Raw genomic sequence first — 16,559 nt, forward strand, 5'->3', positions numbered from 1 at the left:
TCCCCCTTTCTGGTACAGAGCTCCTAAAACCCTTGGAATTTCCTAAATGATGAAAGCAACAAAGGTGTCTGTTATGTTAATGAGGTGACTTTTGAGCCCCACCGAATGTGGGCTGATTGCCAGAACCAAGCATGTGATTAAAGGGTTGGAACTTTCAGTCTCACCTCCACTCCACCTCACCCCCTCCTCCAGGGAGAGGAGAGAGGTTGGAGATTGAGCTCAATCACCAAGTGACCAATGACTTAGTCAATCATGCTTACGTAACGAGGCCTCCATTAAAAGAATGGGGTTCAGAGAGCTTCCAGGTTGGTGAACATGTGAGATTTGGGGAAAGTGGTGTGCTAGGAACAGCATGTAAACTCCCTGCCCTTTCCCCATACCCTGCCCTATGCATCTCTTCCATCTGCCTGTTCCTGAATTATATCCTCCTATGATAAACCAGTGATCTAGTAAGTAAAATGTTTCTCTGAGTTCTGTGAGCCACCCAGCAAATGAATCAAACCCAAGGAGGGAGTCAATGGAACCTCCAATCTACAGCCACTCAGTCAGATACACAAGTGACAACATGGACTTGCAACTGGCATCTGAAGTTGAGAACAGTCTGGTAGAACTGAGCCCTTAACCTGTGGAATCTGGTAACTCCCTGTGGGTAGAGAATGTCAGAATTGAGATGAATTGTAGGACACTCAACTGGTGTCTGAGAATTGTTTGTTGGGCCCAGAACTCTTTTTTTTTCTTTTTGCTTCTTCTCCCCAAATCCCTCCAGTACATAGTTGTGTATTTTCAGTTGTGGGTCCTTCTAGCTGTAGCATGTGGGACGCCGCCTCAACGTGGCCTGACGAGCGGTGCCATGTCTGCGCCCAGGATCCAAACCAGTGAAACACTGGGCCACCGAAGCAGAGCTGCAAACTTAACCACTCGGCCACAGGGCCAGCATCACCCGCCCCGAACTCTTAAGATGTTACAATACATCAGATTAGAATATATCCCATATAGAATACATCCCAATCTGTGGGAATTATATCACTGGGGACCACATATGGATTTTATTCACAGTATCCATGAATCTATATGTACAGAAAACTACAAACTAAAAAATGTCTTATATGAATAAAACTACTTTTCAAACATGAAAATTGAATTGCTTGAATACTAACATTAAATGGACAGATTCCAAAAGTACAGCCACAACCACATTTGTGTGCAGGTGTGTGTGTTGGGAGAGGGGTTGTAATCGTCAACACTAAAGAACTGGACACTAGTGAACTAGATTAATGCTTTTAAAACTGTCTTCCCTCAGTAGTGCCTCAAGGACTGGGGGAGGAGGAACTGAGAGAATATAAATCTCAGGAATTAATGTTACATCTAACTCTTACCCTTTCCTTCAACCAGAGAAGCCATGCTCTGGTTGCCCAGATTAATATACTGGGCTTCTGTTTAAAATAAAAACCACTGGTCTCTTCTAGCCTTAAAGTTCTCCTTCAAATAACATTTGTATTACTCTGACAAAGTCCTTCCCCTTTTCACCCTCAAAATCAAAAAGGCTTTGGATTCACAGCAGCTGCAGAAACCACCGCAGATCTTTTATGCTGGAGTTTCTCTCCTTCCCTCTAGTTTCAGCATCTCCTAACCAATCAGTGGGACAGAAGACATCAAAACACATGCAGGGGCACGAATGTCTTGCAAGGTATGAGTACGGAGGAGCTATTTTCTACCCATTCCTTTTGTCTCTTCCCTGCTTCTTTTGTCAGTTCATGTACATCTTTCTACCTTCCTCAATAAGGGGACATCTGCACTTCTCTCAGCCATGTGTAGTCTTCCAATTTAAGCTCCTCCATAACATCTAACTCATTTCTATCACCATTTCTGTATACTCCTAACTATGCTAAACCTTTTGTTCCTAATTTTAAGAACTGGGTTAATATACTCACTCGAAAATTGTTCTACAGTATATAGAAAAGGACAAAGATTATTTGTATTTCCCACTTCTGGAAATGACAGACTGTGTACAGATGTACATATGTGATATCAAAAGAAAGTTAGTTTTCTTGTCCTGTGTTTCTTTATATCTACATTTGGTGTTACATAGGGTATATATAGAAACTGTCTATTGTAGAGGTGATCACTCACATTCAACCATATCAAAACTATATACCTTGTTCAAAATAAAATTCTGAAGGCTCAGTGACAGAAGTGTCTTGGTTTCCCACTTCCCCAAATTTTAACATTTGTATTCATAAGACAATATAATTAAACCATCAATCACGTAGATTCACTTCATAACTCATGTATGCTATCTGAGTGTTCCCATTAAAGCAAAGGTCCAAATGCTCTGGTTTTCCCTTCTTTGAAACTCTACTGCATGAGACAGAGCTTAAAACTGTTTTCAATTATAATTCAATTTTGATGGATACTGGATTTATAACTGTAACAATTAAGACTGGTTTTGGGGCCAGCCCAGTGGCATAGCAGTTGGGTTCACACGCTCCGGTTTGGCAGCCTGGGGTTCACAAGTTCAGATCCCAGAAGCAGACCTACACACCACTTATCAAGCCACGCTGTGGTGGCATCTCACATATAAAATAGAGGAAGATGGGCAGAGATGTTAGCTCAAGGCCAGTGTTCCTCAGCAAAAAGAGGAGGATTGGTGGCAGATGTTAGCTCAGGGCTAATCTTTCTCAAAAAAAAGGGAAAGGCTGGTTTACCTAAGTTTATACATCAGTGATGTATGAAATTGTTTCTCTTCATCAAAGGCTCCATTAAGAGAGTCAAAAGCAAAGACATAAACCAGAAGACAGTCACAATACACTCAAATGTAGAATATGTTAAAAAGTCCTATATATCAGTAAGTAACTCAACTATAAAAAAATGGGTAACATAAGTGGATACTTAATAAAAGAGGACATTCAAACGGCCAATAAGAATATGATAATGTGCTCAACATCACTATAAACTTCAGGAGAATACAAATTAAAACACAATGAGGGGCTGGCCCAGTGGCACAGCGGTTAAGTGCAGACATTCCACTTCAGCGGCCTGGGGTTCTCCAGTTCGGATCCCAGGGGCAGACATGGCACCACCTGGCAAGTCATGCTGTGGTATGCGTCCCACGTATAAAGTAGAGGAAGATGGGCATGGACGTTAGCTCAGGGCCAGCCTTCCTGAGCAAAAAGAGGAGGATTGGCAGCAGGTGTTAGTTCAGGGCTAATCTTCCCCCCCTCCAAAAAAAAGCACAATGATATACCATTACATTTCCAGCAGAATTGCTAAAGTTTTTTGGTTTTTTTTTTAAAGATTTTATTTTTTCCTTTTTCTCCCCAAAGCCCCCCAGGTGCATAGTTGTATATTCTTCGTTGTGGGTCCTTCTAGTTGTGGTATGTGGGACGCTGCCTCAGCATGGTTTGATGAGCAGTGCCATGTCCGTGCCCAGGATTCAAACCAACGAAACATTGGGCCGCCTGCAGCAGAGCGCGAACTTAACCACTCGGCCACGGGGCCAGCCCCTAAAGTTTTTTTAAATTTAGATATAATCAACATACAACATTATATTAGCTTCAGGTGTACAACACAATGATTCAATATTTGTATATATTGCAAAATGACCATAAAATCTTTCTCCAGTTTTACTGAGATATCATTGACATATATCATCACTATATAAGGTTAAGGTATACAGAATAATGGTTTCACTTACATATATTGTAAAATGATTACCACAATAAGTTTAGTTAGCATCCACCACCCTATATAGATGCAAGAAAAATTCTTCTCCTTGTGATGAGAACTCAAAAGTTCTACTGTTAACAACTTTCATATATATCATACAGCAATGTCAATTAGTTATCATGTTGTACATATCTCTAGTACGTATTTATCTTATAACTGGAAATTTGTACCTTTTGACTACTTTCCTCCAATTTCTGCCCCCCCCCCCCCCCCCCCCCGGTAACCCCAACTCCTGTCCCCTTTTCCTCCAATTTAGGTTGTTGTTTTTTTTTTTTCAGATTCCACATAAAAGCAAAATCATACAGTATTTGTCTTGCCCTGTTTAACTTATTTCACTTACCATAATTCCCTCTAGGTCCATCCATGTTTTCGCAAATGGCAAGATTTCCTCATTGAATAATATTTCACTGTGTGTATAAGTATATATAGAGAGTGCAGATATACATATGTGTAAATATATATTGTGTAAATTGTGTGTGTAAATATATATATAAATCACAACTTCTTTATCCAGTCATCCGTCAATGGACACTTCGTTTGTCTCCATATCTTGGCTGTCGTAAATAATGCTACTATGAACATGAGAGTGCAGATATCTTTTCAAGTTAGTGCTTTCGTTTCCTTTGTATAGATTCCCAGAAGTGGAATCACTGGATCATTTGGTAGCTCTAATTCTGGGGATCCAGTGTGAGGATCCTCCACACTGTTTTTCCACAATAGCTGTACCAGTTTACAATCCCACCAAAAGTGCACAAGGTTTCCTTTTTCTCTACATCCTTGCCAGCATTCATTCATTCTCTCTTGTCTTTCTGATGACAGCCATTCTAACAGGTGTGAGGTGATATCTCATTGTGGTTTTGATTTGCATTTCCCTAATGACTAGTGATGTTGAGCATCTTTTCATGTACTTACTGGCCATTCATATATCTTCTTTAAAAAAAGGTCTATTCAGGTCTTTTGCCCATTTTTTAATGGGATTATTAGCTTTTCTGCTATTGAGTTGTATGAGTTCTTTATATATTTTGGATATTACCCCTTATTAGATAAATGGTTTGCAAATACTTTTTCCCATTCTGTAGGCTGTCTTTTCACTTTGTTGATTGTCTTCTGCTATGCAAAAGCTTTTTAGTTTATGATATAGTCTCACTTGTTTATTTTAATATTTTGTGGCTTGTGCTTTAGGTGTCACATTCAAAGAATCAATGCCAAAACTCATGTCAAGGAGCATTTTTCCTATATTTTCTTCTAGGAGTTTCATGGTTTCAGGTCTTACACTTAAGCCTTTAATCTAAGTTAATTTTTCTAAGTGGTATAAGATAAGGGTCTAGTTTCATTCTTTTACATGTGAATACCCAATTTTCCTGGCACCATTTCTCAGTTGAGTTTTCTCCACTCCCTTATCAAATATTCACTGACTGTATATGCTTGGGTTTATTCTTGGGCTCTTAATTCTGTTCCACTGATCTGTGTGTCCGTTTTTACACCAGTATCATACTGTTTTGATCACTGTATAGCTTTACTGGATAGCTTGACATAAGGAAGTGTGATGCCTCCCACTTTGTTCTTCTTTCTCAGGATTGCTTTGGCAATTCGGAGTCTTTTGTGGTTCCATATAAATTTTAGGATTGTTTTGTCCATTTCTGTAAAAACTGCCATTGGAATCTTGACAGGGATTGCACTGAATCTACAGACGGGTTTTGGTAGTAATGACATTTTAGCAATATTAATTCTTCCCATCCATGAACATGGGATAACATTTTTTAAATTGGTAATTCCACGAGGCGGCCAGGACAACTAGAACTCTCATATGCAGGTGGTGGGAATGTAAATTGGTAAAATTATACATGGAAAACTATTGGTAGTAGGTACGCAGCTTCCCTATGAATCAGTAAGTCCACTCCTAGAGAAATGAGGGCTTATTTACAATATTGACAGCAGTTTTACTCATAATAGCCAAAAACTGGATAAAATCCAATGCATTAGAGAATGGATAAGGAATTGTGGTATATTTGTACACTAGAACACTACACAGAACAATTAAAAAAGAACCAACTACCAATATATGCAACAATACAGATGAATCTTAAAGGCATTATATTGAGCCAAAGACACAAAACAAAAAGAGTACCTACTGCAAAACCCTATTTATATGAAGCTCAAGAACAGGCAAAAATAATCAATGGTGACAGAAGTCAAAATAGTGGTTCCCTCTAGGAAGTGTGGGGGAAAACAGGTATTGATGGAGAAGGGGCAGGAAAAAATCTTCTGAGGCGCTGGAAAGATTCTGTATTTTAAACTGCGTGGTAGTTTCACAGGTATATACATACATAAAAACAAACTGTTAAGATTAGTGCACTGTATGTATTTATCCTTCAACAAAAAAAGTTCAAAAGATAATTTATGGATGGTACTTAATTCTGTTTTTACAACTATTCTCTTTAGTTCCCTCCTTTGAATACCTTATAATTGGAAGTAAGTATACATACCTAGTCACGTTAAGTCTGTATAATAATTAGAAACTATGCTGTAAATTGTATAGTCTTAAGTTCCTTGAGAGCAAAGCCTGTTACCTTTGTGTACAAACAGTATCTAACTGAATATTCCCTTAATAAAGTAAGTGTTACAGAAGGACTGAGGAATCGCTTCAGATTAAAAGGAGACTGAGGACACACAATAATTAAATGCAAATACAACACATGGCCCTGGATGGGGGACACGGTAGAAACAGCTGAAAAAGACCATGATGGGGCAATTAGTAAATCCGAATATGAACTGTCCACTAGATAATAGCTCCTATCAATGTTACATTCCTGAATTTGATAATTACACTGTGATTATATCAGAGAACTTCCAAGTTCTTAAAATTTACATGCACAAGTAATTAAGGGTTAAGGAGCATTATATGTGCAATTTACTCCTAAATTATTCAGCAATAATAATAAAAACCACACATACATATGTATCAAAAGTAATAAAGCAAAACCAGCAAAATATTAATGGGTGAGTCTTTTTTTTGTATTATTCTTACTATGTTCACTATACTTGAAATTATCTCAGTATTAATGCAATTTTTAAGGAGTCACATATAATATCTAGAAAACACTTTTCACCTTTGTCCTAAATCTACTTCACTGAATAAAAGTGATCAGAAATAACCCAATTAACAAAGGTGAACCAAAAGGTCAAAGAGAAGATTGGAAATTACTAATTAAGATGGCCCTTAGCTTTCCACTTACAATTATTCATACCTTCTCCCTAAGAAGCCTGCTTACCACTGGTTCTTTCAGCTCAGCCCACATACACAGTCTTTATAGGATGTGTCACATTCTGCCACAGCATAACAAAACACCTCTGGATGCCATATATAGTGAAATAATAACATTAATAAAATTATAATAAACCAAATAAAACTGTTATAATAATAACCAAATTAAAATGTTATTAACCACTTAAAATATGGGTAAGCACCCATGGCAGAACTACATAACTTCAAGAGAAAAAGTACTTAGGACATCAGCCTAAGTCTAACTAAAGGCAAGTAGAAAATTAAGACAAAACTTCTCCTTCTATGTTAATACAAGTGAAAATTAAAAGGAACAATGTGACATTAATATAAACTCCTATAAAGGATGGAATAACAATCTGGTTTTCAACTAAGACTTAACACCGGTGGTTCCCTGTTTCTATTATGCTGCAGTACCACCAAGTGGCAGAAGCACATACTGCAACTCTAGGACAGCTAGATGAATGCTTTCATCTCTCAAAAATGGCAACTGCTAGGACTGCACTGCGCCCCTTCAAAATTCATGTTGAAGATCTAACCCCCAATGTAACTGTATTTGGAAACAAGGCCTAAAAGGAGATGATAAAGGTTAAATGAGGTCCTAAGGGCGGGGCCCTAAACCAATAGGGCTGGTGCCCTTGTAAGAGGAGGAAGAGAGAGAGCACTCTCTGCACTCACACAAGCACCCAGGAAAGGTCACACGAGCACACAGTGAAAAGGCAGCCATCTGCAAGCTTAGAGTCCTCACCAGGAACCAAAGAAGCAGGCACCTTGATCTTGGACTTGCTAGCCTCCAAAACGGTGAGAAATAAATTTCTGCAGTTTCAGCCACCTAGGCTGCAATATTTCGTTATGGCAGCCTAAGTGGACTAACACAGCAATGTTCCACCTTAACCTCAAAACTTTTCTCTCTTTATGACAAAGGTAGTCATTTAAAAATCAAGAATAACAGTCAAAACACTTGCCTTTAAAAATTCTAATCCAAAAACTTACAGGAATTAAAGCCAAATCTTTTCTGACAAGTTCCTTTATCAGCAAAAAGAGGATGTAATTTAGATAGGAAAGGTTTTAAGTTAGAATTCTTATTATCAAAGGGTAAGCTTTTCCCCTGAAATTAAGGGACTATGGATCGGCAGAATACCTGTGCTTTCCTCAGAGCAAGACAAAAATCCTAAAACAGAAGAAAAAAATTCATATTGATCCAAATCAGAAAGGTACGTGTTGTTAGAAAAAGATATACTTAAAAATTACAAATTCCTTTTGTTTTCATTGGTGCATGTGTACGTTTAGAAATACCCATTTACAAATATTCCTTGGCTGCCTGTATCATAGCAGTGGAGAACATGGACTCCAGAGCCCAACCGGGGTTCACCAGGGTTTGCATCCCTGTTCTGCTGCTTACTAACTGTGAGACCTTGGGCATGTGACTAAACTGCTCTATGTTTCAGTCCCTCATCTGTAAAATGGAGATGACAACCTCTCATAATTGTTGTACCCCTCCCCACAAGATTCTCTTTAGATCCTATCTTCCACACTCCATTTTCCTACGCCCCATGCCCTAAGAATAAATTGTATGTACTTTCTCACACATTGTGGTGATCTATAATCATTACTAAAATTAGCACCACATGGACAAGACAACCTCTTATCTTGGTATCCCAGAGCAGAGAACAAATAAATAAGATAAACTAAAGTGAAAACTGGGTGCCTCAGTTCACAGGTTAACTCTCTCTCTCTCTCATACCCCAAATATCCTATTTCTGCATCATCCTGACTGTTTACAATACAGTGTATAAAACTCATCAGATGGAGGGCTGTAGTGGTAGGTGCAGGTAGATCCCTTGGGATTGGGGTACTTCTTCAGTTTTGTAAGTTTAGGTTTTGATTTCCACCAAGTTCCTCCAAGAAGATCCAATTATGGAGACAGCTGATCTCACTCAATTTAACTGAAATTTCTGTCATTCCAATTAATGTAGTGTCTTTTCTGGACCTAGAAAACTATCTCATTGCTGTGGGAAGGTCCTTCAGGGAAAAAGGATAATCTGAGCTGGGTCTAGAAAGGTACCTAGATAGGATCTGAATGGGCAGGAAGACAAGAGAACTTTCCAGGTAGAGAAATAAGATAAGCAACAGTTTAGAGGCTGAAACAAATCAGTCAAATTCAGGGAACAAAGAATAAATCCTTTTAACTGAGAAGAAAGAAAGACAAATTTAGGAATGGCTAAGTTTTGTGTTGGGGGTAGTGGAGGGAGTTTCAATACCTGAAGAATTAAACTTCATCTTATAGGCAATGGAAGGTACAGTGAGTTTTGAGCAAGGCAAATTTCTTAGAAAAGTCCAAATTGTGCACTTACCTGGAAGCCAAGACTATAAACATAAAACAAGTTTTAACCAAAATGTTTTACCAATTGCAAATCCAATTCTAAAAGGAAAGGTGGAGAAGATACCATCAATAAAAAAGAGTTAAAAAGATAAATAAAAGATGAACAATGAAAGAAAACGGAAACAAGGGAAGAATAAATGATAGATGTGGACAAAAGAATCAAAAGTTTTATTATAAAAGATAAGTTATTTCATGCAGTCAAGTTCTGGAAAGCGGATTAGATGGTCCAAACAAGTAAGTCTTTATAGCTAAAAAGACCCTCAAAACATAACCACCAAATGTCACTGTGTTAGAAACTTCAATAACTCACCTCTCTAGCAGCACAATCATGAGGAGCTTCTTCTTTATTTACTTTTCCTTTTGGAAATCCCCAGCCTGATTTTGCTAGGTACCCCTGAACCAGTAGTACCTACAAAATAAGCAAAGATAAAAATAAAACTTGCCCTCCTTTCCCATCATCGGTTCTAAAAGCCAAAGGTGTTTTTCTCCTTACTCAGATAACTGTTATCACCAGTAATTTTACACAGCACTTGGTTTAGATATCTTCCATGAGTCTGAATATACCACTAGTAGGGAGAAGAAAGACATTCTGCCCATTTTAAAAAGCATTTCTTCAACAACGAAGTGACACTTCTTTGCAATAAGCCATACTGCAACAAGTATAAAATATTACGACCTAAAATGCAGACAAAATATGAAAAATTTGATCTTTTAGCACTAAAAAGCTAAGTACACTTTAAAACCTCAGGTCAGAACATTACAGAAATAACACAAATATTTTATTAATAGGATGAAAACAGCTGATGACTATTTCACTAAAAATCTTTTATTTTATTACACTCACATTTTCAAGTGTCTCATCAAGAATAATTGCACCATACGTTGGTACTCCCATTTTATATTCCTTCCATTCATCCAAAACTTTTTCCACATCTTCACCTTGAGGCAGCAAAAATGGACAATGACTGAAGAGTATACACAATGTTAAGGAAGCTACTTTCTCCCTTAATATATCTTGAGCACTTAGATACAGGAAGACACGTATTTCCACCAAACAGGTATTTTATATGAAATTACTCAAATCTTCACCTCACTTAAGTTTACTCCTTTTTTTGTTTTTTCACATTTGTTTTCTCTCAAACTTGTCATTGTTAACTTCTGCATTTAACCAAGACACAAATCAAGTAAGCTTTGGATACTCATAGTGCTGGATCCCTAAGTTAAATAAATTCAGGACCATGTGAACACTTCAAATACTTGTCATTAAGTCAGTCAAATTCATCACATAAGGAGTCAACAGATACTGAAACCAATAGCAAGAAACAGAAATACAGTACACATAGATGGGCAAGAGGGAGAATGGTAAGAGTGGTCAACTCCAGGATGTAGAACTAGGAATGAAGTATCCTACTGCTGAATTTCTTTACCATACACATATATTGCTTTCATAATTAAAAACACTTTTAAGATGAAGATTTACTAAGGATATTAGAGAAAGGTAAACCTGGGTATTAGCCTGTTTCAAAATGGATTGGGTATGCCCCCCCAAAATCAGGCAGAATAATTTCTTTTTTAAGTAAATAAAACCTAAACCTGTAAAGTATATGCTCAGGTTTCCAGTAGTCCATGCTATCAAATGCCTCATCACTACAACACTGTTAATTATGAAAAGCCTGGGAAAAACTGTAATTTATGACAGTGCTTCTAACATTGAAGACATATTCTTAAGGGTCTTCAAGTCCTCTACAAAGACTTACATATTGTGTGTTTTCATTTTGACAATCTAAAAACATGTAAAATGAGCAGATTTTCAGTCATTTGGATGAAGACATGTATAAAGCACTACTACTTGTTTTCGAAGACCATACTGGTACTAGTACTACCTTAACTGCTGTGGGCTACTAAAAACAGAAGAAACCTAACATGCAAATGATGCATTAGGGTCAAATGACTTCCCAAGATAATACAGAAAGGAAAGTTTCATAACAGATGGGCCAAAAAAAGGTGATGGAAAAACTAGTAGAACAGGTACGTCAAAACACCCTCAAAGAAGTCAGCATTATATTCACCTTGTGATCGGCGGTTTGGTTTAAATAAAAACATCACATTAAATTCATTTTATGAAAATAAATTTTATGAGTTCTACAGCTTTGTATTTAAAAATCTGTTTTGGTTTTATAGTTGTAGTAAGAATTAAAGAGACCCTCAAAGAGACTGAAAAGTCAACCATCTATGACAACACTGTAGTTAAAGGACAGGCACTAGGCTAATCTCAACTATTCCATGCCTTCATTTGAGGAGGAAAAAAGGGACTAAGTTTGGATACAATATTAATCATTACAGAAAGCCCCATGGTTCTACACGGGCTTGCTAAGACTCTGAAAGGTATTTCCCAATAAAAAACTGGCTTTAGATGTTTAGTGAAATCCCTTTTGCGTTCTAAAGTTATCACAGATTTTCTTTAAGTATAAATTTCATATAAATGGATTTTTTTCCATTAAAAATTTAACCATAGAAAAAAACATATAAAAATACCCAGGAACAGAGAGAACTTTCAATAGTTTAGAGAGGACGATGCTTACCCAGTTTTTCTCTCTTTCTTCTCCCTACAACATACCTAATAATTTCTAAGTGCATCAGTGTCTCCACAAATCAGTGTTACCTCATTTTTCTACCCATTAAACAATTTCTTTAACAAAAGAAGAAAGATTTAGCAAAAGAAATTAAATCAACTGACTTAACTTTGGAAACTATTTACATTCTGCATTTATCCATTTTTTTCCTACCCCAAAACCAGCACAATTAATAAGTGAGTTAACTGAAGCAAACAACTACAGTTCAAGGTACACTTGGAATTAACTTTGAAAAGAACCTATTAAGTACTTGGCTCAAGTCTACACAATTAGCAAGTAACAGAACCCAATCCAAAATGACATCAATTTCCCCACTAACAACTCTTCAATCTTCCTTCACACTTAAAAGTATAAAAGTAATTCAATACAAACATGAGATTGGAAATTTTTTTAAAACCATTTTTATTTAATGACATAACATATTTAATTCAAAAAACCCTACAACATGCACTGAATAATTGTTAGTTATCATTTCTAATTTTTACTACAATTCTTAATTGACTATTGTCTCATTTTCTTGACAACCCAAACCAAATTACTTTGAATCTGGAATCTGGGTTACTGGGCCTTACACAGTAGTTCTAAAAGAAAGATAGAAGGCTACACTGATTAAATAAAGAATATAAGAATTTTAAGCACACGTCCACTTGTATTACATACAATCTTTTTTTTAAACAATTTAATAATTTTTTATATACTCTTTTTATTTTAAACATTTTTTCAAAAACATGAGAAATCTACCCTAGATATAAACAATCACTTAGACAGTAATTTCCATTCAAAACGCTACCATTACCTTAGATGGTGTCAATTTCTCCATGGACAACTCATCTCAAGCTCTGCCCTCAGCTCCTTGTATTCCTTGTCCTTCACATCTATTCCCACTTCCAGGACTAACTCCCATAGCAACTATTCTAGACCCTGCCATCACTACAACTATTCTGGTAGTTTGATTAAAATAAAACATTCTGACCATAACTTTCTGCAGCATTCTTTTATTTACTCATACTATATCGTCGTTATTCTGCATCAATCTTTGACTGTTTTACTTTCTCATATTAGCACCCTCCTGCCCTTATTTCCTTCCCTAAACAATCTGGTCCATCACTTTAATTAATCACTTAGCAATATCCAAAATTCCTTTGCCCCACTATTCTCTGAATATAGCTCCCTAGCAAAACTTCAACCCAGGAACAAATCCAGAATACCCATTCTATACCCGTATTACTGAGTGCTTACTGAAGAAAAATCACAAGACTATGCACAATTTACAAAAGAGAAAACAGACGCATAGAAAAGCCTCACAATTTGTCCACGATTGTATGGCTAGTAAATGGCAAAGATGGGAAGCTAACCCAAGGAATCCGGCTCCAGAACTCACGCTATTAACTTTACTCTAGGCAGTCTCTCCACTTCAGTATACCACAAACCAACTTGTCCATGCTGAACCCACAACTCCCCTACAAAATCTCCCCTCATTTTCCTAAAAATGGAATGGCACAATATATATACAATGGAATACTACTCAGCTGTAAAACAGAACAAAATCATTCCATTTGCAATAACACGGATGGACCTTGAGGGAATTATGTTAAGTGAAATAAGCCAGTTAGAGAAGGATAATCTCTGTATGACTCCACTCATATGAGGAATTTAAAAATGTGGACAAAGAGAACAGATTAGTGGCTACCAGGGGAAAGGTGGGGTCGGGGGTGGGCACAAAGGGTGAAGTGGTGCACCTACAACACGAATGATAAACATTAATGTACAACTGAAATTTCACAAGATTGTAACCTATCATTAACTCAATAAAAAAAAAACAAAAATGGAATGGCACATCCATCCACTCAACTGCTCAAATCCGAAACCTGGGAACCATCCTTGATTCTTCCTTCCACCTCTCCTCAGACATCCAAGTTAACACCAATCATTCAAATTTAACCTCTTCCATTCACTTCTATCACAGGTTTCCATTCCTCTCTCATAAATTAGCAAAACACCATCTTAACTAGGTTCCCAGTCTCACCTTGCTCCAATTCACTGCCTACACTATTCCAGAGCTGTCTTTCAAAATACCCCTAGAGAGAAATAAGCAAATGTGGCAAAACGTTAACAATGGGTAAATACCTAAGAAGGGTATGACGGCAGTTCACTGTAATAGTGTTTCAACTTCTCTGTAAGTTGAAATTTTTTCTCCAAAATCAAATTTAATTTAAAAAAAATCTCCTCTATTCTCCCACTACTCTTATGGATAAAGTCCAAACAAACATGGCTTACGAGACCCTGACATGCTTTAGCCCCTGACTTACTCTCTGGCTTCTCTCTTGTCCCACACCCCACTTACTCTACAACCCAATCATATTTTTTTCACTCTTTCACACAGACCTTACTCACAGAGACTACGTATTCCAAAGGAAACTTTGATCTACTTCTCAATCTGGGTTGAGTATCCCTCTCCTCTTTTCCTACTGAACTCTGTACTACCCTGTCATAACTTACCATACTGCACTATAATCATTTCCTTTCCTGTCTCCCTCTCTTCTTCTTGAAGATAGGGACCTTGTTCACCGAACAATGCCTGGCACAGAGTAAGCACTCAGTTATTTAATGAAGTCTATCACACTAGCAATACAAGTTTTTTTCTCCATATAACTGAATTAAAAGAAACATAACTAAAACAGAGGTTTTTTATTTTTCTTAACAGCAAGGAAAGTTTAAAACTCATGTGTATACACACACAAAATCTTATCTAGAACCCCAAAATATATAAAGTTGCTCTGGTAGAACTCTAAGTCAATGCAAAATCGATCAAAACCACAGAAGAGGATTTGCTGGTTTTGATCATATTTCTCTAACCAGATTATAGCTCCTTAAAAGCAAAGTTTTCCAGGATTTCTCCACAGAATCCATCACCAAGCCTTTAACAAAGACAGTGCTCAATGGTACTTCTATTCCCCTTGATTTCTCATTTACTTCTCCATATTTAATCAGTCAAATAGCTTGATTATTTCTTCCACTTAAATCTGCCCCTTTAGTCTTTTGTTTGTAGTCCCTCTACTATGGCTGGGGACCTTATTGCTCCACATCTCAAGTAATATAACAGTTCACCCTATGGTTCAATCTATCCTGCCAAATAAGTCTTCTTGAATACCATTTTCGAATGATCTGAATAATATTCTTTAGCCCTGCCCAAATACTCTGTATGGTTAACAGTTACCTACAACAAAGTGTTTCATCCATTTTCTGCAGAGCCCTGGGGGGTTCCTTAAGTCATGGGGCTCAAGGAAAATTACAAGGAGCTGAGTATGAGGGTTATTTTAGGTCACCTACTCCTACTCCATCTCTAGGGTAGTACAGTAAACTTGTGGGTACAATTTCATTTGAACACATGATTTATAGTTAAAAACAATGACTTAATGAATAAAAATCAAAGCACTTAGGCTCAAGATTTAAGAACCAACAAATACCCCCTATATACTTCCATCCATATCTCCTATTTTATATCCCCGTAAGAACACTCTGCTCAATACAAACTGATTTACTTCCCAAGATATCCCTTAATTCTTTCCAACTCTGCAATTTTGCTCAATCTCTTTTCTTTACCTGGAACACACTGCCTACTTCTATTTAGAAAATCCTATATTCCCTTAAAAATATAAATTTTCCTAAAATCTTTCCACTCTTTTTTCCAAATCCTAAAAACATAATATCAGGACCACTAGAAATTCATCAATTTTTTGCCCTGTGACATAGCTTCTTTTATAATCTTAACTATTTATGTGAATCTTTTTATAACTAATAAATTATGTCAAGTTTCTATATTATTTGTAAATACAAGGGAAGGTGTGGGGCTTCTTTGAAGGCAAGGATTTCTTTGGTATTTGCCACAGAACCAAAAACACTGCTTTGAACATAGTAAGTATTCAATAATTATTTAAGAATTTCTATCTCAGAAAGGTAGTAATCTGATTAAAGATCACCAGGTTAAATGGAATAGCAAGAGGAAAGTAAAAAACAGATCAGTTCTAGAAATAGGCCAGTTATTTCTGAAGGAAAAGAAAATCAAATTAAACTCTAATTATCAGTGCACACTTCAAGGGGTCCTCTACATAAAAATAAGAATACTATTAAATTGTACCTACTATTTATATTTGACAATTTTTAGAAATCAAGCATGTTTTATCTAATAGGTTATAAATCTCAAAGACAAGCAAAAGGAAATCTATGCTAAAATATTTTATTAACAAGAATGACAGTCATTATAGTAATAAAAAGGATATCAGCTTTAGCAAAGTCTCTTATCCCACACTGAGGTAATCCTGGTGTGTTCTGCATGTAGAAATCCAAGTAAAACCAATGGGCAAGTTCAATCTGAAAACACACTCGGATAGCATTGTCTCTTTCCTCGCTGGGAATATGCAAAATAAATCGGCTGTCAAAAACAAAAAACACAAAAATTACATTTACAAACCATAACAATTCATTTTAACCTATTTAATTGCTTCATTTCTGACCCACCAACATAGATAAGGCA

General features: G+C 36.7%; 1 protein-coding gene across 2 annotated transcripts in view; it reads right to left on the minus strand.

Moving 5' to 3' along the window:
- The window catches only part of DCP2 (decapping mRNA 2), a 45,011-nt gene that overhangs the window by 18,313 nt on the left and 10,139 nt on the right, over nucleotides 1–16,559 (minus strand). For both annotated transcript variants that reach the window (XM_046666610.1, XM_046666609.1), the window contains exons 2-4: nucleotides 16,306–16,457; nucleotides 10,237–10,364; nucleotides 9,703–9,801 (exon numbers count right to left, since the gene is read on the minus strand). In XM_046666610.1, the coding sequence (XP_046522566.1) occupies nucleotides 9,703–9,801; nucleotides 10,237–10,364; nucleotides 16,306–16,457 (379 nt within the window). The remainder of the gene's footprint in view (nucleotides 1–9,702; nucleotides 9,802–10,236; nucleotides 10,365–16,305; nucleotides 16,458–16,559) is intronic.

This window comes from Equus quagga, chromosome 7, assembly GCF_021613505.1.
Source record: "Equus quagga isolate Etosha38 chromosome 7, UCLA_HA_Equagga_1.0, whole genome shotgun sequence".
NCBI lineage: Eukaryota > Metazoa > Chordata > Mammalia > Perissodactyla > Equidae > Equus > Equus quagga.